This window comes from Schistocerca americana, chromosome 1 (genome assembly GCF_021461395.2).
Source record: "Schistocerca americana isolate TAMUIC-IGC-003095 chromosome 1, iqSchAmer2.1, whole genome shotgun sequence".
Taxonomy (NCBI): domain Eukaryota; kingdom Metazoa; phylum Arthropoda; class Insecta; order Orthoptera; family Acrididae; genus Schistocerca; species Schistocerca americana.
In genome coordinates this window covers 189794739-189819653 of record NC_060119.1, presented here as the reverse complement: position 1 = coordinate 189819653, position 24915 = coordinate 189794739, and the positions used below count along the sequence as shown (strand labels likewise).

The 24915-nt window shown below is 44.7% G+C and overlaps 1 protein-coding gene across 1 annotated transcript in view; it reads right to left on the bottom strand.

The window, feature by feature from the left end:
• Positions 1-323: 323 nt before the first annotated feature.
• Positions 324-24915, bottom strand: part of LOC124581909 (sesquipedalian-1-like) — a 35017-nt gene continuing 10425 nt past the window's right edge. The window contains exon 3 of the mRNA XM_047131312.1: positions 324-1562. Coding sequence (XP_046987268.1) covers positions 1174-1562 — 389 coding nt within the window. The 3' untranslated portion in view covers positions 324-1173. The remainder of the gene's footprint in view (positions 1563-24915) is intronic.

The window sequence follows — 24915 nt, the reverse complement described above, 5'->3', positions numbered from 1 at the left end:
ATTTCAACTTTTAATCACTATGAAGTAGGGAAGATATATTGATTCTTAGCATGAGTTGCAGTTATGAAAAATCGTTCCTTAAATTGTAGGCCAGATACAGAACAATAAAGCTTCCATATATACATTTTATTCCGCTAAAAGGTAATGATGATAAAGAAAAGCAAAGCACAGCATTAATAACAGATATTTCGCGGATCTTTTCGTATATGCGATAATAAAAAACGTGAAAATTTCTAGGGCAATTTTCTTTCTCTTATGGTTGTCCAAGCAACGTTCCACTGTGCATTAAAAGTGTAGTGTGATGCACGATAAATATAAGGACATTGTATCAATGAGTTTATTTTACGTTATGTCCTTTCAGTTACAGATTGTATAATGTAATAATAATTCTACACAGCATAAATATTACAGAAACAAAACACAGGATGTTTACTTTTATGTACAATAACAAGAGGCAATTTCTATTGGAAGACTTTTATAAGATAGCTTGCATAACAGTCATTGCCACTGTACATCAAAACCACTAAGAAAATATATGTATTTAATGCTTCTCTATTATAATCAACTATACCTTACATAGCCTTATAAATAATATGAAGAAAATACATGTTAAATAATCAGGTCACTGAGATGTTGTACAATAACAGTGTTACACATGTGCACATTATAAACGCTACAAGAATCAAAATAGACATTACTCATCAATTATACATCTTTTGCCCCTACATTTCTAAATTAGCAGTAAATAATACAGCAGTAATGAAGGGAAAATAATATACTCCTAGAGAGCTATAATATTCTTGTGGTCATGAGACATGCAAAATAACATTAGCTTCTGAAGACAAAGAATCAAGTGATACTATTTTCATCCCGTGAATGGTGGATTTTTTCACTTCAAACTCAGTTTTTAGTTACCAAATGTTCATTATCTTTAACAGAAGATATATTTTTTTAATCTGTTCACTTGGTCCTAATTCATCAACTGATAAGTATGACTTGTTTATGTTTATTTACTGCTCAAGTTTTCGAGACCTTAATAATAAATAAGATAAAGTACACACCACGTACTGCAGCAATGCATTTTGAATGTAATAAGCACAGAATATCTATTATTATAGCAATATCAACAATATGATTAATATCTCCACAGTGATTTTGTGGTTTATGAATGACTTACAGTGTAATGAGTAAGTCTTGTGATGACTCTGCCACCTGCTTCTTCTCCTGCTCTAATCTCTTTGAGTGTCGCCATGCATTGAAATCAGTCAGAACTCTGCGACCATAAGCAGTATGTAAATCTCTGAAAGTCACTTTAGTTCGGGGAACATTCTCATAGGATCTGTAGGTACCATCAGATCTGCCTGGTGCTGACCGGATACTATGAGAACGGAAATGGTGCGGAAAACCAGAGCCGTTCTGGCCATCCAAACTTGTAGCTGGTTGTATTCTGTTGAAGGGATTGTGTCGCTGTCGTGGTGGTGGTAAAGGAGAATCCGATGGCTTGTGTTCACGGCTCTCAGGTGTAGTTTTCTTACTTGCATTTTTACTTAAGACTTCACACTCTGGAAAGAAGTAATATAATCATTAGTAACCAACAAAAATATATTTAAAATATTTCTAGCTCCATTTCCAGATTGAATGAATAGCATCTGGGTGCTGAATACTTAGTTTGGGTAGTGAACAACGAGGCTGACTTTGATCTCCTCTATACCTCCGTATCTTGCACAGTCGTTTCATGCATTAACATAACTTTTTCACTGTCGTGTTCTATCTATAAGGAATCACTTTATAAGTTTCAAAACTAACAAAACATATCTCTGTTTGTCCAGTAATTAGACATCAAATACCAAAAACCTCTCTTTCAAATTGAACACACTACTACAGTTTCTCAAACCACTTTAGCGAATGCTCCACAATACAGCAAACAATGCACAATAATACAGCTCTGTGCAATACGCTATATCAGGCTTTCCCTCGATGCATCATGCATACTTGGCCAAAAACTGCAGATTGGAGTGACATCCAGTAACTGTCAGTATGAGAGCAAAATTATTTATGCAATCAACGTAAGTTATATTTACAAAATTCTTGACCCTACAGGAATATTACTTTTTACGAAGTAATGATGCTGTGGGAATTAATATAATCTGTGCACATTTTTTTAATGACCAACTCCAAATAAAAGAAACAATGGAAATTCCAGGTAGAAAATGACAGATTGCTTCTTACTGTGAAGACGCGCCAAGTTGCAGACAGCGCAATTAAAAGACACTTACATAAAGCTTTTGGCTGCAGCCTTCATCAGCAAGAGAGAAACACACACTGTGCATACACAAAAGCAAGCACACCTCACGCACACATGCTGGCCAGCTCCAGGATCCTGGGCCTTGCTGGAGCTGGCAGTCATGAGTGCATAAGCTGTGCTTTCTTTTGTCTATGAATGGTGTGTGTTTCTCTTTTGCTGATGAAGGTGTGGCCAAAAGCTTTAAGTAAGTGTCTTTTAATTGTGTTTGTCTGCAACTTAACGTATCTTCTTTATGGTAAGTAGCAAGTCGTCTTTTTTCCTACATTGTTCAAATAAATGACCACACTTACCAAACTTATAAGCAAACTATAAGTCTCGTAGGTTTCACTTATTTTTTAAAGTTTCAACATACCATATTTCTTAAGAAAAATAATTTACCCATTTACTCACTTTATATTATGAAATTTTAATAAATATTCAGAATGATTATTAGTATTAATGTTAATTCAGAAAATTTTCATCTATAGCCTGCCGACAACAGCACATTTTTTGCAGTAGTAAAGTCTGTAATTAATGTGAAACTAGTATCAGAACATGAAGGACAAAATCATGGACCATTCCAAAACTTCATGGTACTCACTATCATCATTTTCATTATGCAACTTTTGTGACTTGAGGCTCAGATAAAACTGTCCACACTCCAGGCATGAAATGTAGTATATGTGTTTCAAGATTGATATTTTACTTCCATATACATATTTGGCCATTAGATTTTGCCAAAAATCTACAAAGTGTAGGGGAATGAGACATTGTGCTTTCCCTCAATGTAGCCTGCAGAAAATAGTGACCTCTCAAGACTCCAGTGAACAGTATGTTATAGTATTGCCAATCTACTTCCGAGTACAAAGTACTATTACATATCTGATGTACATAATAAATTATTTTGGGGACAATAGGGAACAACTGAGCAGTGCACAGCAACAGAATTGAGCTGTGGGCCCATACGGAAGTGAATATCAGACAAATTAGTGAAACACTTTTTGTGAATGTTCAAATATACAATGTGGGTCTGCAGTATAGATAAGCTTGTTCAATAGATACCAGGAGCATGCATACATGCAACTACCTCAAAACTGATGACGGTGTTCTTTAGGCACTCACAGTTCCCAGTGCCTCAACTGGTTCTAAGCGTAGTGTCTGTTGTCTTAGCTCATGTTTAACATAGTAGGGCTGTCTCCTCAGTCACGTAAATTAGCTTACACCCTGGCAGTCTAGCAGCAGGTCCAGGGTTTGGATCTGGAGGATGAGGGGGTGTCACAGTTAGTAACTGTTTTGTGCCCCCTCCTCAAGCACATGATCACACATACCATTAACATGCCTATAACTTTAATTATAACAGCAATAATAAAATACAGGATGTGCATAAAGGCCGGGAACACTATCAATTATTTATTGCACAAGAACCAAGCATTGTACAGAGATACATATGTCATTCTGAAAAGAAACCCTGAAAGTTTTTTTCACGTATACCACCACAGCGTAGTTTGGTAATTTGCTGATAGTCAATGCTAGTTGCAAACATGGTGAGTTCAGGTGCGGAGCGAGCTTTTTGTGTTGGAGTTCGACAGAAACAAGTGTGTTACAGCTGTTCAACGGATGTTTAGAACCAAGTATGGTAAGAAGCCACCAACAACGAAGGCCATTTACCACTGGCACAACAAGTTTGTTATGATGGTTTGCTTATGCCCGGCAAAGAAAAGTGGACGTCCCAGTGCGAGTGAAGTGACTGTGGAGAGCATACGAGAGACATTCATAAGAAGTCCAAAGAAATTGGTGCATCATGCATCCCGTAAATGCGAAATGGCTCCAATGACAGTGTGGAAAGTCCTCCGACAGAAGCTGTCTATGAAACCATTCAAATTGGAGCTAGTGCAGAAGCTCAATGATGACGACAAAGACAAGCATTTTGAGTTTTGTTCGCAGTTGCAACAATTGAATGAGGATGGGATGGCATTGTTGATGACTTAACTTCTAGCAACGAAGCCACTTTCACACTAATGACAAAGTGAACAGGTATAATTGTTGAATCTGGGGTACAAAGCACCCACACGAATGCATTGAATTTGAGCGTGATTCCCCAAAAGTAAATTTTTTTGTGCCTTGTCACATCGAAAACTGTACGGGCCATTCTTCTTCGTTGAGTGCACTGTCACTGGATATTACTAATTGGACATGTTGCAGCAATGGCTGATGCCTCAAATGCAATCAGACTCTCCGTTCATCTTTCAGCAGGATGGGGCTCCACTCCATTTTTGTAGGTACCTGAATACAGAGCTGTCGCATCGATGGATAGGCTGTGCTACAGTAGGGGACAGCTGTTTCATGAAATGGCCTCCCCGATCACCAGCTCTCACTCTGTGTGACTTTTGTTTGTCGCGACACATTAAAGATCTGGCATATTTACCTCCTCTACCATGTGAGGTAGCAGAGCTCCAGGAGAGAATACGGGAAGTGACTGCCATAGTCAACAATACCATGCTGGGGTGGGTGTGGCAAGAATTCGATTACCGTATTGACATCTGCTGGATCACTCACGGTTTGCATATAGAATGTATGTAAAAAAAAACTTTCAGCGTTTCTCTTCAAAATGCAATATGTACGACGTCTGTGGAATGTTTAGTTCTTGTGCAATAAATAATTGAAAGTGTTCCTGGACACTTATGTCCATCCTGTATATAAAATGTTTTCATATAATAATACTAATTTGTTTTAATCAGTACAATGCTTTAACGTAACAGTCAAGAAACTGCATTCGTTCAAAAATTTGACATGAATAAACGTTGTGCTATTTATTTAAGAACTATAAGGCATCACATCATAACCACATTCAAGCCCAAATCCGAAAAAAGCGTCATCAATGAAATACAACACACAGCACTGAAAGCAAGCTTTTTACAAACACCGATGTACTGCCAGAGCACAATTAAACTTTTTGATGAAGAGTGCTACTATTTATACAAACAAATATTCTAGATTACACAAATGTAAGAGATTTCAGGAACCTCCCAGAAATGATAAATATTAAATAAAAAATAATTGCTGGTGGCTGGGTTTGAATTGGCAACCTATAGCTTGCTGGCCACCAACACAAACCACACCACCATGTTGCGTGCACCACAGCTCACAGTGACAGTAACAAACTCTGACAACCTTAACTTACTAATTTACACACTATAAAATTCAAGTGCTCTCTCACCCCTGTCAGTGTTTCAGTTAGCATTACAACTGAACACAGGTATGCAAACTTCGGCTATGTGAGTTGTAAATTGTGGGAATCCTGTTTCTTCTAACTGTTTCCCTACATTCAGAAAATCAATATTTCTATTTTTTTTCTCTTGTTAATGAATGGTTTTTTTTCCTTTATGTCTTCCCAGAGGTCAACCTCCTGCGATTTGTCAGTTCTACTTGTGCACATCTGCACCATTTCAGATTTGTTGTTGATAGCTGGTACAGTCTGCTTGGCTAGAATGTTAATGGTCAAGTCACAAACCCATCCATGTGCATAAGCCCCCACACAACAAACTTAATTTTTAACCTCCTTTATTCTCTGAGAATATCACAAAAGGAATAGTTTCTATTCACCATATAGTGGAGATGTGAGTCACAAATAGGCATAACAAAAAGAATGTCAAACAAAGCTTTCAGCCAAACAGGCATTCATCAGAGTAGACAGATCGACCACTCTGGTCTTGGCAGCCAGAGCCTGTGGTCACGTGTGTGCACGTCCACTATATGGTGAGTAGTAACTATCCTTTTCATAATACTGTGATTATTCCATCCTGAATTTTTCATTGTTTGATTTATTCTCTGGGAGTTGGCTGAGAAATTTGATACGTAGAGTAACAGAGCTAACCTTTCCACCTCAAATATTTCCTGTAACATTTAAGATATTATCATTCAGTTTTCTTCCAAATGAATTGTGAAAAAAAATCTGAACCAAATGACATGTAGTCCTCTTTCATAGCCAAACACATTAGCATCAACTGCACTTTTTCATAACTTTTACTGTAACTATACTACTTCTAAAAAGAGAGAATTTCAGTAACATTCCACCCTCCGAAATCTGATCACATGAGATTGGAGAGACACACCACCTGGATGGCAAAGGGTATAGCATCTTAGGATGATTCACCAGTTAATGAATGACTTTCTTTGTTACTGCCAGTGACTTGCAAGAGAGGTGCACATTAAAAACTGAATGGACCTGTAAAACAGAAAATTAAGGTATGAAGATTGTTAAACATTAACTTCATGCCATCAGTTTAATGTGAAGATACATACTTACATTGCAAAATTACATCAACAATGGCAACAAAAAGGAAATCACAAATGAATGTGGTCATAAACTTTTCCTGAGAATTTATTTATGTCATCAAGCATTTGAAATGCCTACCATCTATTGCAATAGATATTTGGAGGCATTGAAGCATGGACTTCTGGATAGACTGCAGATATTCCTTCGATATCGTTGCACACAACCATTGGTATCCAACCAAGAGAAAGTACACACTAACTGATAATGCTTTTATGTTCTATCCTGTAACCAGGAAAGAGCTGTAGAGGCACTGTCCTAGCCACAAGCAAATTGTGAGCTGGGAACTCATTGTACTGGTACCACATATCAATGCATTTTAAGTGGTACTTCCTCTAAGAGGCTGGTAGAACTTCAATACAATTGCTGAAAGGTTCAAAGAAAACTTGAGTTTGATTTCAAGCATGTACCTAACTCCTACAATTATAGTTGGTGGTGACTTCAACTCACCCTCGATATGTTGGCTAAAATACATGTTTAATATCAGAGGTACACGTAAAACATCATCCAGAATTGTGCTAAATGTATTCTCTGAAAATTATTTCGAGCAGTTAGTTCATGAGTCCATGCGAATAGTAAATGGTTGTGAAAACACACTTGACCTCTTAGCAACAAATAATCCTGAGTTAATAAAGATCATCAAAACGAATACTGGGATTAGTGAACACAGGGTTGTTGTAGCGAGATTGAATACTGCAATCCCCAAACCCTACAAAATTAAATGAAAAATATACCTATTCAAAAAAACAGATAAAAATTCACTTGATGCCTTCCTAAGAGACAATCTCCACTCTTTCCAAATTAACACTGTAAGTGTAGACCAGATGTGGCTTGAATTCAAAGAAATAGTATCAACAACATGTCAAATGTAAACAGATGCAAAATCTCCAAGATTGGCAATCTTTTACAGAAGCTCGAAAATTGGTGCGGACTTCAATGCAAGGTGCTTATAATAGTTTCCACAATGAAACTTTGTCTCAAAACCTGGCAGAAAATCCAAAGAGATTCTAGTTGTAGGTGACGTATGCTAGCGGCAAGACACAGTCAATGCCTTCTCTGCATTACAGCAATGGAGATACTATCAAAGACTGTGCTGCCAAAGCAGAGTTACTAAACACAGCCTTCCGAAATGCCTTCACAAAAGAAGACGAAGTAAATATTCCAGAATGCGAATCAAGAACATTTACAAACAGGAGTAATGTAGAAATAGATATGCTCAGAGTAATGAAGCAACTTAAATCACTTAAGTCTTCCGATCCAGATGGTATACCAGTTAGGTTCCACTCAGAGTATGCTGATGCAATAGCTCCACACTTAACAATCACATACAACCATTCGCTCGACGAAAGATCCGTACCCATAGACTGGAAAGTTGCACAGGTCACACTAATATTCAAGAAAGGTAGTATGTGTAATCCACTAAATTACAGGCCCAATCATTAACGTTGAAATGCAGCACAATTTTGAAACATATACTGTGTTCGAACATTATGAATTACCTCTGAGAAAATGGTCTACTGACACACTCAACACAGATTTAGAAAACATCGTTCTTGCGAAACACAACTAGCTCTTTACTCACACGAAGTGTTGAGTGCCATTGACAAGTGATTTCAAACAGACTCTGTTTTTCTGGACTTTCGGAAGGCTTTTGACACGTACTACACAGGTGGCTTGTAGTGAAATTATGTGCTTATGGAATATCATCTCAGTTATGAGACTGTATTCGTGATTTCCTGTCAGTGAGGTCAGAGTTCATAGTAGCTGACAGGAAGTCATCAAAACAGAAGTGATTTCTGGCATTCCCCAAGGTAGTGTTATAGGCCCTTTGCTGTTCCTTATCTATGTAAACTACATGGGAGACAATTTGAGCAACCGTCTTAGGTTGTTTGCAAATGACGCGGCCATTTATCAACTAGTCATTAGAAGATCAAAACAAATTGTAAAATGATTTAGAATAAATATCTCTATGGTACGAAAATTGGCAATTGACCCCAAATAACAAAAAGTGCTAAAAGGAATCCGTTCAACTTTGGTTACACAATAAATCAGTCAAATCTAAAGGCCGCAAATTCAAGTAAATACCTAGGAATTACAATTACAAACCACTTCTATTGGAAGGAACACACAAAAAATGTTGTGGGGAAGGCTAACCAAAGGCTGCATTTTATTGGTAGGATACTTAGAAAATGTAACAGATCTACTAAGGAGACTGCCTACACTACTCTTTTCCGTCCTCTTTTAGAATACTGCTCCACGGTGTGGGATCCTTATCACATAGGATTGATGGAGTACATTGAAAAAGAAGGGCAGCATGTTTTGTATTATCACAAAATAGGTGAGAGAGTGTCGCAGAAATGATACAGGATTTGGGATGGACATCATTAAAAGAAAGGTGTTTTTCATTGCGGAGGAATCTTCTCACGAAGTTCCAGTCACCAACTTTCTCCTCCCAATGTGAAAATATTGAGACCGACCTGCATAGGAAGAAATAATCACTATGATGAAATAAGGGAAATCAGAGCTTGTACAGGAAGGTACAGGTGTTCGTTCTTTCCGCGCGCTATATGAGATTGGAATAACAGGGAATTGTGAAGGTAGTTCGATGGACCCTGTGCCAGGTAATTAAACATGATTTGCAAAGTATCAATGAAGACGTAGATGAAGTTTTTTCAATGATCCAAGGACCAATTATGTAATCTCCTATAACCCAGCACCAAACAATCACACACCACTGCCTCCGAAGTTTTGTCTGCCTCAGCCTGTGTGGGTTATCAGTTGCCCAATAATATGTGCAGGGCAACTAAAGAAAAAAGAAAAGATTTAAGTTGTTTCTTACAGACAAATTGCGAAGGATAGAAACAAATTTGCATGTTACTGGATAGAGGAAGTTTTGAAGTTTTACGTTCACACAGACACTATAGCGTACACTCAACATGAGCAACATGTATTGCTTGAGAAATACCAAGACAATAATGCATTTAATGTCACGTATGAATCAACAGGTCCCTTTTTATTGAAACAGCAGCTTCAGCAATTCAGTTGCACAGATCTTGAAGGGCAGCTGCCATATGTGGCACAAAAACTGTGTCTTTTATGTACTGTCACAGAAAAAATCACAAGGTGTAAGGTCTGGTAATCTGGGAGGCCAAAAACAACTAACAAGATCTTGTTGCCCACCTCTTCCAATCCAATATTGTGAGATGGACTTCTTAACATAATGCTGCCCTCCAAGGTGAAACAGAGGCTAGGTGCCATCATGAATATGAATGAAATCAAATCTTTGTGAAATTGAGGAAACAACCAATTTTGCAGCATCTCCAGGTATCACATACCTCTGCAAAAAAGATAGGTCCACAGCACAAAACATCTTCTGTTTCAGTTAGTCTCTCATGTTCGACAGCAATGCCAGGGTTTTGTGACCCCCAAATTCTTACGTTATGGTGGTTTACTTTACCTGATACATGAGTCATTCGGAAAAAGTGTTCTCTGCCATATCTTGGAGAACTGAAATGCAAAATTCATATCTTCTGTCATGTTGCTGGGATGCAACTGCTGCAGTAACTGCAACTTCTTGTGAGACTTCATATGCAGGTGTTGTTTAAGAACACATCACACATTTCAGGGAGTTTAAGTTCATGGCATGTCTGTCTTGTGGACTTCTGAAGGCTCTGTGTGAATGCATCTCAGATACACTCAAGATTTTCATCAGACGTGTGGCTGACCAGTGCTCTTCCCTTTGCATATGCCACCAAATTCCACGGATTTTTCTATGCGTCATAAATCTGCTTGTGCAGAGGCAGCTTCTTGCTGAATCGATGGCAGAATGCATGCTGCACTTGAACGACTGACTTCGTGCAAATTCCAACACACAAAACAGTTTCTCTTGTGATGTGGTCACCATGTTGCTACAAACAAATAACAGCACAGCTCTATCAGAACTTTGAACCTTCCTCTACCCAGTAACATGCGCAATGTGTTTATCTTTTATAGTTTGTCTGTAATAAACAATTGGCCTGTTATTTCTTTTCACCCTGTGTTTCTTACATTTAGCTTTCCATGACTTGCAAAAGTAGCTTCATTGGGAAGTAGAATTCTTTGAAGGTAAAAACTTATTGTCCTCATGTTGCATCAAAACCGAGCACCAGAATTCCACACCACTTGTGCCACTCCTCTGGTGAAGTGACAAATGATAGCGTGTTTGCATGCTCACTGTCGAATAAAAACACACAGGTCAAAATAGTACGGCCAGTACGAGGATGGTAGATTCCCACCGGGAGAGGCAGGTGCAAGAATGCCTTGTGGTGGGAGTCTCCTCAATTGTGCAAAGTTTATTAGACAGGGAAGTAGCCTCTCAACAGTTGGCCTACAATTGAGCATAAAGGAATTTAATGTAAAGCCGCAAATCTGCGCCCAGAGGGGACATGGAGAACAGGGAGTAGGTGCCCCCCCTCCATTCCAGAGGATAAGCAAGTTCATTACTCAGGATACCTAGATGACCAGGAATCCAAAGCAAATCAATCAACCAAGCAGCACAACCAAGATCAGCAACAAGGTCATGGATGGCAGAAACAAAGGGTTGGTGGGAAAAACTCAAGGCGATAACCTGGAGGCCACTTGTTGAGTCCATACATCACAAAACTTTGGTGAGTGAGGACCGTTTAATGAAGCAGAGGAGCCGATAGATAGCCATCAATTCGACAGTACAGCCCCACACACGGCAAGCAAGAGACGGTGTTCCATACCAACAGTAGATGAGAAGGCACATCCCATATGAGTGGTGGATTTAGGCCATCCGTGTAAAAATAATGGCATCCTGAAACTCCCGTAAGAGTATTTGGAACAAACGATGGGACACCACTAGAGCAATGGAGGCTTCTGGCCCTAAAGAAATCCATCCATCTGGGGTCAAGGAACTAGCCAGGGGGGAGGGGGGGAGGAGGGGAGGGGGAGAGGGGGAGAGGGGGGGCGTTGTGAGAGAATGTGAGGAAGAGGACAAGGAGGGATGATAGAAGTCATGGCAGAGAGAAGCAAGGCAGAGCCCAACCGGTAAACCCACCCAAGGGTGGGCAGAGGGCTGGTGACACCCAAAGCCACAGAAGGAATAGGAGGGGTAAGCAGGTGAAACTGCCAAACTGCAGTTTCCAATTGAAGCAATTGAAGGATAGTGATGGCATAGGAAATAGGAGCCGGAACCAACGAGTTGAAAGGGGAGGGATCCCAGTGTCAACAAGAAGACCATCATTGACTGGACTAGTGTGAAAGGCACTGGTGGCTAAACAGATACCATGATGGTGAACTGGGCCCCCCAGGGGAGCAGTGTGGAAAGAATAGCTGATCTATAAACTTGACAAACATAGTCCGTATGAGACAGAACTAATGCCCGATAAAGATGGAGAAGGGTTGGAGGATCTGAGCCACAGGAGGTGTGGACAAGGATGTGAAGAACATTCAGTTTACGAAAACAGCCAACCTTCAGATGATGGATAGGGGGCAACCAAGTAAGCTAAGGACAGGCATTGGACGTCGAAGTAGAGCTCCAGATCGGGATGGACCGTAGTACGGCGACAGAGATGCAACATCCTTGACTTAAGGGGAGGGAACTGAAAATGTGCGAGAGTGTCCACGTGGAAGCACACCGGATGGCACGCTGGAGCCGTGGTCCTGCAGAGGCCACTGAGTGGGAACTAACACAAACATAGAAGTCATCCACATACAGAGCAGAGGTGAACAATTCCTTGGCAGAAGCCATTAACAATGATGAGAAAAAGGACACTTAATATGGACCCCTATGGAATGCCATTCTCCTGGGTCCACAGAGAAGTGAGAACAGTGCCAATCTGGACCCCGACTGACTGATGGGACAGAAACTAGCTAATAAAAATCAGCAGAGGGCCTCGAAGACCCCACTTGTGGAGCATACGGAGGGATGACATGGCGCCAAGCTGTGTCGCAGGCCTTACGAAGACTGTAGAAAACTATGACAAGATGGCGGCACTGAGAAAAGGCTTGCCAAACCACAGTTTCCAATTGTTGCAAGGTGTGATGATGACCACAGATAATTGTGGCAATGGCTGTGTGACAACGATTACAGATAATGGTGGCAATGGCCGTCCTCCACTATGCAACTGGCTGATGGTGAACATGGCCTGTCAAATGGGGAATGGCAATGCCAGCAGTGCGGACTACTGTATCGGACAGATCACTGATGACTGCATCAATACAACCTCACAAAGAAGGTGGAAACATGACCAGGGAGATATTTATAAGCCAATCAGCCGATGGAAAGACCAGCAGCGTAACCTGGTAATCAGGAGGTGGGAAGGGAACGTGAGAGTCATGGAAAAGTTCATTGTGTGATGACCAGTGTAAGAAAGGAAGAAGTGGGAAAGAAAAGAACAAAAGGTCCAACGCACAGAAAGTGCCATATGTGGCACAAAAATGAGTAGGGGAAACCATCATTAAGAAGGCACAGGTCTTGGTCTGCAAGAAATAAGAGATTGGTCAATGAGGAGCCCCTGACTAGATGAAAAAGCACTGCCCCACAGAGGGTAATGGGCATTAAATTTGCCAAGAAGGAGAAAGAGAGGGAGAGTTGTTGAAAGAGAGCAGTTAGGGCAGCAGATGTGTGTGTCCTGTCAGGAGGAAGATAGAGACTGCAAATTATGACCACAGAATCCAAGTGAACCTGGATGGCAACGGTTTCCAATGGGATACAAAGTGGGATCCATGTACTAACAATATCCGCAAAGACTAATGTGCAGGCAGCACCAGAAGCCCTCAGGAGGTTAATGCGGTTCTGACAGAAAGCATAGAACCCACAAGAGGTGGTGAGCGAGTATCAGTAAAATGAGATTGCTGGAGAACGCCACAAGCTGCTGAGTAAAAGGCAATAAGGAGGTGACAGTGGTACACTTCCACTGAGTAAGCACAGACTAGGTATCCAAATGGAAGGCAAATGGGCTGGAGCCAATCACGCTGTCAGGTCATCATCCGTCACAAATAAGGACAGGATGACATCCATAAATAAGAGGTCCTACACACGTTGCAAGGGGGGAGATGGATCTCCGGGGCACTGTGGGGGGCGCTTATCCTCTGACTTCTTCTCCTTCTCCTCCTCCTCTTTCATAGGTTGAAGAGGGCAGGACACAGAGGGTGAGCAGGTTTCTATAAGATCCAGAACCAAAAGAGGGCACGTAACCTCGGGCACACAGACTGCCCTGTGACTGAGCTGTGATAGCAGGCCTCCAGCCTGAGAGATGCCAGGGGGAGGGATCCTGAGAGGGAGCCTCACCACCGGCAGGCACCAAAGAAGGGGGTACTTCTTCGGCTGGTAGGGGAGCAGCACCCAGAGGGGAGGGTGTGAAAACTGCAGGAGAGAAGGAGAGGAGAAGGGGATGGTACTGTGTTAAGGAAGAGGGAGGAGGGGGAATGGACATAACAGAGACAAAAGTAGAAGTTACTGACAGAGCATGAGGTCAGTCAAATTTCTTATCAGGGGCCTATTCTCATTTTATTTTACTTTCTTTCTCATAAGCAATCTGGTGAGTGACAATTAACACGTAGGAGTGACAGAACACAAGGGCTCCCCTCATGGAGTAGGTGTCCACAGTCACCACATGGAGGGCCCACCATACATCAGAATTACATGTGCCTGAAACTCAAGCACCAAAAGCACATCATGGGTGGTGGATGTACAGCTTCATGTCACACCAATAACTCATAACCTTGACCTTCTAAGAGGCTATCTCCCTCAAAAGCCAGAATAAAGGCACCGGTATCAGTGCGATTGCCCTAAAGACCTTTCTGCAAACGCTGAACAAAATGGGAAATGCACCATCATTCCACATTAGCCCGGAGTTCTGCATCAAGTTGGTTGGTTAATTTGGGGCAGGGGACCAAACAGCGAGGTCATTGGTCCCAAGTTTTTCATCAGTTTGAAGGATGAGGTCTGTATGAAAAATGACTCCCTGAACCACGTTCAAAGACTGGTGAGGTGTAATGGACACTAAGATATTGCCAAAATGATCACAAGCATGAAGAGCTGCTGACTGGGTGGCAGTAGTAGTTTTGATCAACAGGGAACCTGACCACATCTTGCTGAGAGACTCCTCTTCACCCAACTTGTCTTTGATATTTTCCACATAAAATAATGGCTTTGTGGCAGTGGATGTGTTCCTGTCCATCCTAGTACAGACCAGGTAGCGGGGAAAATATTTCACTCCAAGATGGCGAGCTTGGCCCTCTTCCCAGAGTGTAGCCACGAACGGGAAGGCCATAAGCTCGCAAGAAGCAGTATTCAGTGATCCCTTACCAACTGAAGAGATGGCTGTAGAAGAACGGCCAGATTTTTGGAGCCTGATACTTTGCACATGCCAAGCATCTGCCCTGATATGACCCACTGAGATCAGGGGATATCCCAAGGGCACCACCCAGCCACAGCAAGGGCCGTCTGGCACGGTGGCCGTTACTCCAGAATGACAAACAACCACTCCTACGCATATATGGGGAGGCAACAGCTCATTATCAGAAGTGTGATCCCTGTGTTGTCAGGGGGCTCAGCCATATGAATAATAACAGCCCTACCACACGGACTGACTACAAGTGCTGATGACCTCGTGGGGCAGAGAGGCTATGGTGGGGAAGGAAGGGGGGAGAGGAATCCAACCAATGACGCTAGGAAGGAATTCTTCCCCAAATCGCTTAAATTACAGGGAGAAAATTTAGAAGTCGTGGTCAAAATCCAAAGAGGGCACAAAAATGCCAAGCTGGAGAAAAAAAAAAAAGGGTGAGGAGGACAAAACCACAGGAATACAGAGAACAATGTGGATAACCAGGTTGACATAAGTAACAACACCAAGTGAGGGAAAGGAATTATTTGCACATTAGCTAAACTGTCACTTGTTGGACAATGTCTGTCAGGATACCTTTGTGCATTCATCACAACTGTTCTCTTTGCATTCGTTCTGCATTCTCTGTAAAGATTTAGCCTATCTAGTTTTCCTTCCTTTAGGATGGTTGGTTTGTGGAGTTGAAGGGACCAGACTTCAAAGGTCATCGGTCCCTTTTTCCACGACCGTGAAACATCCACAAGGAATAAAAACAAGCAACGGAGAGGACAAGGGATGACACAGAACAAGAAAGACAAAGACAAAGACCTTGGAAACAAAAATGGAAAAGCCAGCCACCAAGAGAGACACTAAAATCCCCAATCGTAAACTGTAAGCCAAAGGCCAGAGTCAACAAACAAAAGACACAAACCCTCAGATTGAACGATAAAAGCCCCCTGCCCGAATAAAACCTAAAACTAAGCCTGCCATTGCAGCGTCATCTGTTAAAAGTGCGGAAGTGTACTAGGCAGCACAAACGTCTGCCTGAGCGCAGCTACAAGCGGACAGTCCAACAAGATGTGGACCACTGTCAACACTGATCCACAGCGACACAAAGGTGGGTTCTCACGGCGCAATAAATGGCTGTGCATCAGCCAGGTGTGGCCAATGCGAAGCTGGCAGAGAATAACTGAGTCCTTGAGAGAGGCTCGCATGGAGGAGTGCCACACACCTATAGTCTCCTTGATGACCCGAAGTTTGTTGGGTGAAGGTGGGGTGTGCCATTCATCACCCTAGGTACCCAGGACTTTCTGCCGTGAGACTGACTGGAGATCATATTCCGAACACTGATAGCCTGTTTGGCCAGTCTGTCAACATGTTCATTACCCAGGATGCCAACATGACCTAGGGTTCACACAAAAACCACAGAGCGGCCGCAACAGGCAAGTGTATGGATGGACTCCTGGGTAGCCATCACCAGACGAGAGTGAGGAAAACACTGGTCAATAGCTGATAAACTGCTCAGAGAGTCACTACAGATGACAAAGGACTCACCTGAGCAGGAGCGGGGATATACTCTAGAGCGCGAGAGATGGCTACCAGCTCTGCAGTGAAAACACTGCAGCCATCCAGCAATGAGCATTGTTCAGATCGATCCCCAAGAGTAAAAGCATAACCAACTCGACCAGCAACCATCAAGCCGTCGGTATAGAGTATGTCAGAGCCGTGAAATGCGGCAAGGATGGAAAGAAAGCATTGGCGGAGGGCCTCAGGAGTGTATGAGTCTTTCGGGCCTTGTGCCAAATCCAGCTGAAGGTACACCACGGGGGTATACATATATGAGCCGAAGAGACCGGACGCAAACCACAATCGTACACCCTGATAACCTGTGTCCCTCGAGTCTGGCATCCAAACAGCCTTTTTCTGACGCCAACACCTTGTTGCCGTCTTTTTTGATTTACGAAAAGCATATGACACCACCTGCCGACATCATATCCTTGGCACATTATAGGAGTGGGGTATTCTAAGCCTGCTCCTGATTTTTATCCAGAATTTCCGGTCACTTTTTACTTTCCATGTCCAAGTTGGTGCCTCTCATAGTTTCCCTCCTATCCAGGAGAATGAGGTCCCGCAGGGCTCTGTATTGCATGTATCTCTATTTTTAGTGGCCATTAATGGTCTAGCAGCAGCTGTAGGGCCGTCCGTCTGACCCTCTCTGTATGCAGACGACTTCTGCATTTCGTGTTGCTCCACCAGTACTGGTGTTGCTGAGCGGCGCCTACATGGAGCCATCCACAAGGCGCAGTCATGGGATGTAGCCCACGGCTTGGAGTTTTCGACCACATAGTCGTGTGTTCTGCACTTTAGTTGGCGTCGTACCGTTCATCCGGAACCAGAACTTTACCTTACTGACAATCCCCTCACTGTAGTGGAGATGTATCGATTTTTAGCACTGGTTTTCGACGTCCAATTGACTTGGCTTCCTCACCTTCATTAGCTTAAGCGGAAGTGCTGGCAGCACCTCAATGCCCTCCGTTGCCTGGACAACACCAACTGGGGTGCAGATAGCCCTACGCTGCTGCAGCTATACAGAGCCCTTGTTCAATCCCGCCTTGACTATGGGAGTCTGGTTTATGGTTCGGTGGTGCCCTCAGCGTTGCATTTACTTGACCGAGTGCACCACTGTGGCATTTGACCCTCCAATTACCCCCAAATCATCCTAAAGTGTAACTGTCACTGTGTGTCCATTTGCAAGTAAGAAATTTCAAGCTTTTAGTTTGCTAGCATTCTTTTATGTCTAACTTCATTAAGCCAACCGAATGCTGTGGCCACTGACAAGAAAAGAATGTCAAGAAACAGCTGTTCACTGATTTGTACTCAAGCCTATTTTGAATAATCATCATCAATAATAATAATAATAATAATAATAATAATAACAACAAAATGTTTGACTGAGAAAAACACCAATATAATTCTTGGCTGACAACATATAAGTATCTTGCAGAGCAGACAACGGGGACATTCCACCATTCTTTTCAATTATAAGTTGTTAAAACTTGGAATAGATGAGTGCCTTAGAAGTGGAAACTGTCTCTGAGAATTGCTTTCAATGTAAAATTAGCAAGTCATATGCAGAATTTTGAGGTGCTACAAGGCACATCAGTAAGTAATGCAACACATTATTTTTTTGGCTTATTTCGGTTGAAAAAATGTGGAATTTGTTCAGGACATAATGGAGTATTCCTGCTTCCCCTACAGTTTCATGAAGTTCCAATAGGTAGCAGCACTATACATAGCCTTCAAAATGACATGTGAAACGGAGGTGTGTTCCAAGCAGAGAGGTGTCATTGAGTTTCTTTTGGCAGAAAACCAGAGCTTCGCAGATATTAGCAGGTGCTTGCAGATTGTCTGAGGAGACCTGGCAGTGAACAAAAGCATGGCAAGTTTTTGGGTGAGGTGCCTGTCATCATGCTGCTGCTGCTGCTGCTTCTTCGGGGTGCAAAACAGCTGAGGACATAAGAGCCCACGTCATAATTTAAAATGGCCAATTACCGAATGAATCTGAAGTCAATAATATTCAGAGCCTACAGTTTAGGACAGCTAAAAAACAATCACTTCCACACTGAAGAGGTTGCTCAAAAGGCTGAAAATTAAATTTCCTTCACCATATTACTACTGTGAATAAAAATTATGAGAATTGTCTGTAAAATAATGTTCCCAATTATTTTTCGCAATGAAAAGCATGTTTATTGGCACTGAATAATACATGTGTGGAAAGCTTAGACTTTTACTTATTTTTTGACATAATTGCCGTCGAGATCAATGCATCTTTGGATGCGGTGTACCATTGTATGTATGCCTGCATTGCAGAACTCTCCTGCCATTCCACAAAGGTAGGTTTTAAGCTACCTTCATGAAATGGTGGTAGGGTTCTATGATGCAGGCATAAGCTTAAAACATCTAATTTCAGCTCTTCTCTGTTTGTGAAATGCATCCACTCAGGTGTTTCCTTATTTCAGGGAAGAGACGGAAGTCACTAGGGGCTATGTCTGAGCTGTAGGACAGGTGTGTTACAGTATCCCATCCAAATTTGTTGATGAGATTGATTGTGACGTGGGCAATGTGCAGACAAGTGTTGTCCGGATGGAAATGCACTGCCTTCATGAGCATGCCTCGACTCTTGTTTTGGATCGCACGGTGAAGGTCCTTCAACTTTTCACAGTAGCATTAATTCACACCCGACATGAAAAGCAAGTGGGAGCTAGATCTTTATTGACTGCCAAGCCAAGACTGAGTGTCACAGACAGCTTGCCGGGGTGGGAAAGTGGGAACCAAGCTACATGACAGGATGGCCAGATACTGCATAACAGTGTCCCTCACAACTGCAGGCCCTTGAAACCTTATTTTATGGACAACCCTCATAAAACGCGATCTACACCTCGTGCTGTATCTGTTAAAATATCAGATAACTCAGATGGCAAATATACATTAAAACATAAAAGGTTATAAAATAGGCACTGGGTTAGAAAATGGTGCACTATCAATGACTGATTGCAATAAGCACAGAGTGGTATGGAGTCTCCACTTAATAAATAACAATTGGTTGGTTGGTTGGTTTAAGGATTAAAGGGACCAAACTGCAGAGGTCATCGGTCCCTTTTTCCAAAATACTAAAAATACCCACAGAGAATAAAAAATGTTCAACAGAATAGGAGACAGACGACACAGAACAAAAGAAACATAGACAAGGACCAGACAAAACGAAATAAAATCACACGGAGTGTGACGTTGGTTGGCCGACCATAGGAACAAAAAAAATGGAAAAGCTAACCACCGAAAACACATTAAAAACTTAGTTTAAAACTGTAGGCCAAAGGCCAGAATCAACACAAAACAATAAAATAAAACAGAAACACTCAGATTAAAGAATAAAAACTCCCTGCCCTAATAAAACGTAAAACTAAGGCAGCCATAACAGGGTCATCAGACAAAACGGCAGGGAGCGTATCAGGTAGCGCAAATGTCTGCCCGACCACAGCTAAAAGGGGGCAGGCCAACAGAATGTGGGCCACTGTCAACGCTGCCCCGCAGCGACATACAGGAGGGTCCTCCCGGCGCAGTAAATAACTGTGTGTTAGCCGGGAGTGGCCAATGCGGAGCCGACAAAGGACGACTGAGTCCCTGCGGTTGGCTCGCATGGATGACCGCCACACAGTCGTCGTCCCCTTAATGGCACGGAATTTATTGGGTGTGATCCGATCGCGCCATTCAGCGTCCCAAAGTGCAAAAACTTTTCGGCAGAGGACTGCCCGCAAATCAGTCTCTGGGAGGCCAACATCCAGAGATGGTTTACACGTGGCCTCTTTCGCCAGGCGGTCAACATGTTCATTGCCCGGGATACCGACATGACCAGGGGTCCACACGAAGACCACAGAGCGGCCGCAACGCGCAAGAGTATGCAGGGACTCATGGATAGCCATCACCAGACGAGAACAAGGAAAACACTGGTTGAGAGCTCGTAAACCGCTCAGGGAATCGCTACAGATCACGAAGGACTCACCTGAGCAGGAGCGGATATACTCTACGGCTCAAAAGATGGCGACTAGCTCAGCAGTGTAAACGCTGCAGCCAGCCGCCAAGGACCATTGTTCGGAATGGTCCCCTAGAGTTAGCGCATACCCGACACGATCAGCAACCATCAAACCGTCGGTGTAAACAATTCCAGAGCCCTGATAAGTGGCCAGGATGGAATAAAAGTGGCGGCGGAAGGCCTCTGGAGGGACCGAGTCCTTCGAGCCCTGTGCCAAGTCGAGCCGAAGGCAAGGGCGAGGAACACATCACGGGGGTGTACGCAGAGGCGCCTGGAAAGGAGGTGGAACAGGGAAAAACCCAAGCCTGCAGAGAAGCTCCTTGACGCGTACGGCGATCGGACAACCCGACCGGGGCCGACGGTCCGGCAGATGGACGACCGACTGCGGGAACAGGACACGGTAATTTGGATGCCCGGGCAAGCTAAAAACATGGGCAGCATAAGCAGCCAGTAATTGTTGGCGTCGTACCCGCAGTGGAGGGACACCTGCCTCAACAAGGATGCTGTCCACAGGGCTGGTGCGGAAGGCACCAGTGGCAAGTCGGATCCCGCTGTGTAGTATTGGGTCCAACACCCGCAACGCAGAGGGGGATGCTGAGCCATAAGCCAGGCTCCCATAATCCAGACGGGATTGGATTAACGCCTGGTAGAGCCGCAACAGGGTAAATCGGTCAGCGCCCCAGCGGGTGTGGCTCAAGCATCTCCGAGCGTTTAGATGCCGCCAACACGCCTGTTTAAGCTGCCGGATATGAGGCAGCCAAGTCAACCGGGCATCGAAAACCACCCCCAAAAACCTGTGTGATTCCACCACTGAAAGAAGTTCACCGGCAAGATAAAGCCGTGGCTCCGGGTGGACAGTGCGTCCCCGGCAGAAATGCATTACGCAGGTCTTGGCTGCCGAAAACTGGAACCCATGAGCTACAGCCCAAGACTGCGCCTTGCGGATAGCACCCTGTAGCTGACGTTCAACAGCTGCAATGCCAGTAGAGCTGTAATAAAGGCAGAAGTCGTCAGCATACAGGGAAGCAGAGACAGAATTTCCCACGGCCGCAGCGAGCCCGTTAATGGCTATTAAAAACAAGCAGACACTTAAAACAGAACCCTGTGGCACACCGTTCTCCTGGACGTGGGTGAAACTATATGAGGCTGCGACTTGCACGCGGAAGGTACGACACGACAGAAAATTTCTGATAAAGATCGGCAGAGGGCCCCGAAGACCCCATCCATGAAGCGTAGAAAGGATGTGATCACGCCATGTCGTATCGTATGCCTTCCGCATGTCGAAAAAGACAGCGACCAGGTGCTGACGGCGGGCAAAGGCAGTACGGATGGCCGACTCCAGGCTCACCAGATTGTCGGCGGCGGAGTGGCCTTTACGGAACCCACCCTGAGACGGAGCCAGAAGGCCCCGAGACTCCAGTACCCAAGTCAAGCGCCGGCTCACCATCCGTTCGAGAAGCTTGCAAAGAACGTTGGTGAGGCTAATGGGGCGGTAGCTGTCCACCTCCAAAGGGTTCTTGCCTGGTTTCAGAATGGGGATAACGATACTTGCCCGCCACTGCGACGGAAACTCACCCTCGACCCAAATAAGGTTGTAAAGGTCGAGGAGCTGTCGCTGGCAGTCCACTGAGAGGTGTTTCAGCATCTGGCAGTGGATGCTATCTGGTCCAGGAGCAGTATCAGGACAAGCGGCAAGGGCACTGCAGAATTCCCACTCACTGAATGGAACATTGTACGATTCTGGTTGGTTGGTGCGAAACAAAGGCTCCGACGTTCCATCCACTCTTTAATGGAGCGGAAGGCCTGGGGGTAATACACAGAAGCGGAACTCATAGCAAAATGCTCTGCTAAGTGGTTTGCAATGACATCGGAGTCAGTACAAACTGCTCCATTCAGTGAGAGCGCAGGGACGCTGACAGGTGGCTGATAGCCGTAGATGCGTCGAATCTTGGCCCAGACCTGCGATGGAGTGACATGGAGGCCAATGGTGGACACGTACCACTCCCAGCACTCCTGCTTGCTTTGGCGGATAAGGCTGCGGGCCCGCGCACGCAGCCGTTTGAAGGTGATCAGGTGTTCAATGCAGGGATGTCGCTTGTGACGCTGTAGCGCCCGCCGGCGATCTGTAATCGCTGCAGCGATCTCAGGCGACCACCAAGGCACAGTCCGCCGCCGAGGGGACCCAGAGGAGCGGGGAATGGCAGATTCGGCGGCAGTAACGATGCCGGTGGTGACCGATTGAACCACCACATCAATGTCGTCATTAGAGAGAGGCTCAAGAGCGGCAGTGGAGGAGAACAAGTCCCAGTCAGCCTTATTCATAGCCCATCTGCTAGGGCGCCCAGAAGAGTGACGCTGTGGTAGTGACAGAAAGATCGGAAAGTGGTCACTACCACACAGGTCGTCATGCACACTCCATTGGACAGACGGTAAGAGGCTAGGGCTACAGATTGAAAGGTCAATGGCAGAGTATGTGCCATGCGCCTCACTGAAGTGTGTGAAGGCACCATCATTTAAAATCGAGAGATCGAGCTGCGACAATAAATGCTCAACGGTGGCGCCTCGACCTGTTGCCACTGACCCACCCCACAGAGGGTTATGGGCGTTGAAGTCCCCCAATAGCAAGAAAGGTGGCGGCAATTGGGCTATCAGCGCAGCCAGGACATGCTGCGAGACATCACCATCCGGTGGAAGGTAAAGACTGCAGACGGTAACAGCCTGTGGCGTCCACACCCGAACAGCGACAGCCTCTAAAGGTGTGTGGAGAGGGACAGACTCGCTGTGCAGAGTGTGAAGGACATAGAGGCAGACGCCACCCGACACCCTTTCATATGCTGCCCGGTTCTTATAATAACCCCGATAGCCACGGAGGGCGGGGGTTCGCATTGCTGGAAACCAAGTTTCCTGAAGAGCAATGCAGAAGAAAGGGCGAAGGCTGATACGTTGTTGGAGCTCAGCTAGATGGTGGAAAAAACCGCCGCAGTTCCACTGGAGGATGATACTGTCCATGGCTGAGAAAGGCGTGAAAGGACTGAGAAGGCAATTTACGCCGCTTGTTCACTCACTGCCACCGATTCAGTACCCGTACGAGAGGCATCCATGGCGTCTGAGGGACCAGCGAGATCAAGGTCCTCAGCGGATGCCAGAATCTCGACTTCATCCTCAGACGCAGAGCGCGAAAGGTGCGGTGGGGTTGGTGCCACCGCAAGTTCTTTGACCTTAGAGGTCTTTCTCTTGGACTTCTCTCGCTGAACCTTGGGTTTCACCGGCTGGGAAGGCTTCACCGATTCAGTCTCCGGGACAGAGGAGGATCGTGAAGCCCTACGCCCGGCCGCTGGTGAGGACTTATGCCACTGGCGGCCGTCATCCTTCCCGCTGGTGGAACCATGGGAAGGGAGGGTCCCAAGGGAACTCTTACGGGCGAGAGTAGCCGAAGAAGTTAGACGCTTCTCCGGCTGAGAAGCGGGGACGGACGTCCCCGACGGGTGGGAGGAGGTTGCTCCTGAGGTAGGTGGTGCAGGAGCAACCGGTTGGGTAGAGCCCCCCCACGGGCAAGGGGGCAGGAGGAGTCTTACTGCTTATCGAGCTGGCTGGAAGTCTCGAAACTGATGGGGCTAGCACAGTTGTTGTAGCAGCTGCATAAGAAGATGTCATTCTCACGGGATGGAGTCTGTCATATTTCCTTTTGGCCTCAGTATAGGTCAGCCGGTCCAGGGTCTTATGTTCCATGATTTTGCGCTCTTTCTGAAAGACTTTGCAGTCAGGCGAGCAAGGGGATGATGCTCTCCGCAGTTGACACAGATGGGAGGCGGGGCACATGGAGTATCGGGATGAGATGGGCGTCCACAATCTCGACATGTGAGGCTAGAAGTACAGCGAGAGGACATATGCCCGAACTTCCAGCACTTAAAGCACCGCATCGGGGGAGGGATGTAGGGCTTGACGTCACAACGGTACACCATCATCTTTACCTTCTCCGGTAATGTATCACCCTCGAAGGCCAAGATGAAGGCACCGGTAGCAGCCTGATTGTCCTTCGGACACCGATGAACGCGCCGGACGAAATGAACACCTCTACGCTCTAAGTTGGCGCGCAGCTCGTCGTCAGACTGCAAAAGTAGGTCCCTATGGAAAATAACTCCCTGGACCATATTTAAACTCTTATGTGGTGTAATGGTAACGTGAACATCCCCCAACTTGTCACAAGCAAGTAACCTGCGTGACTGGGCGGAGGATGCCGTTTGTATCAGTACTGACCCAGAGCGCATTTTGGACAAGCCCTCCACCTCCCCAAACTTGTCCTCTAAATGCTCGACGAGGAACTGAGGCTTTGTGGATAGAAAAGACTCCCCATCAGCTCTCGTGCAGACTAAGAATC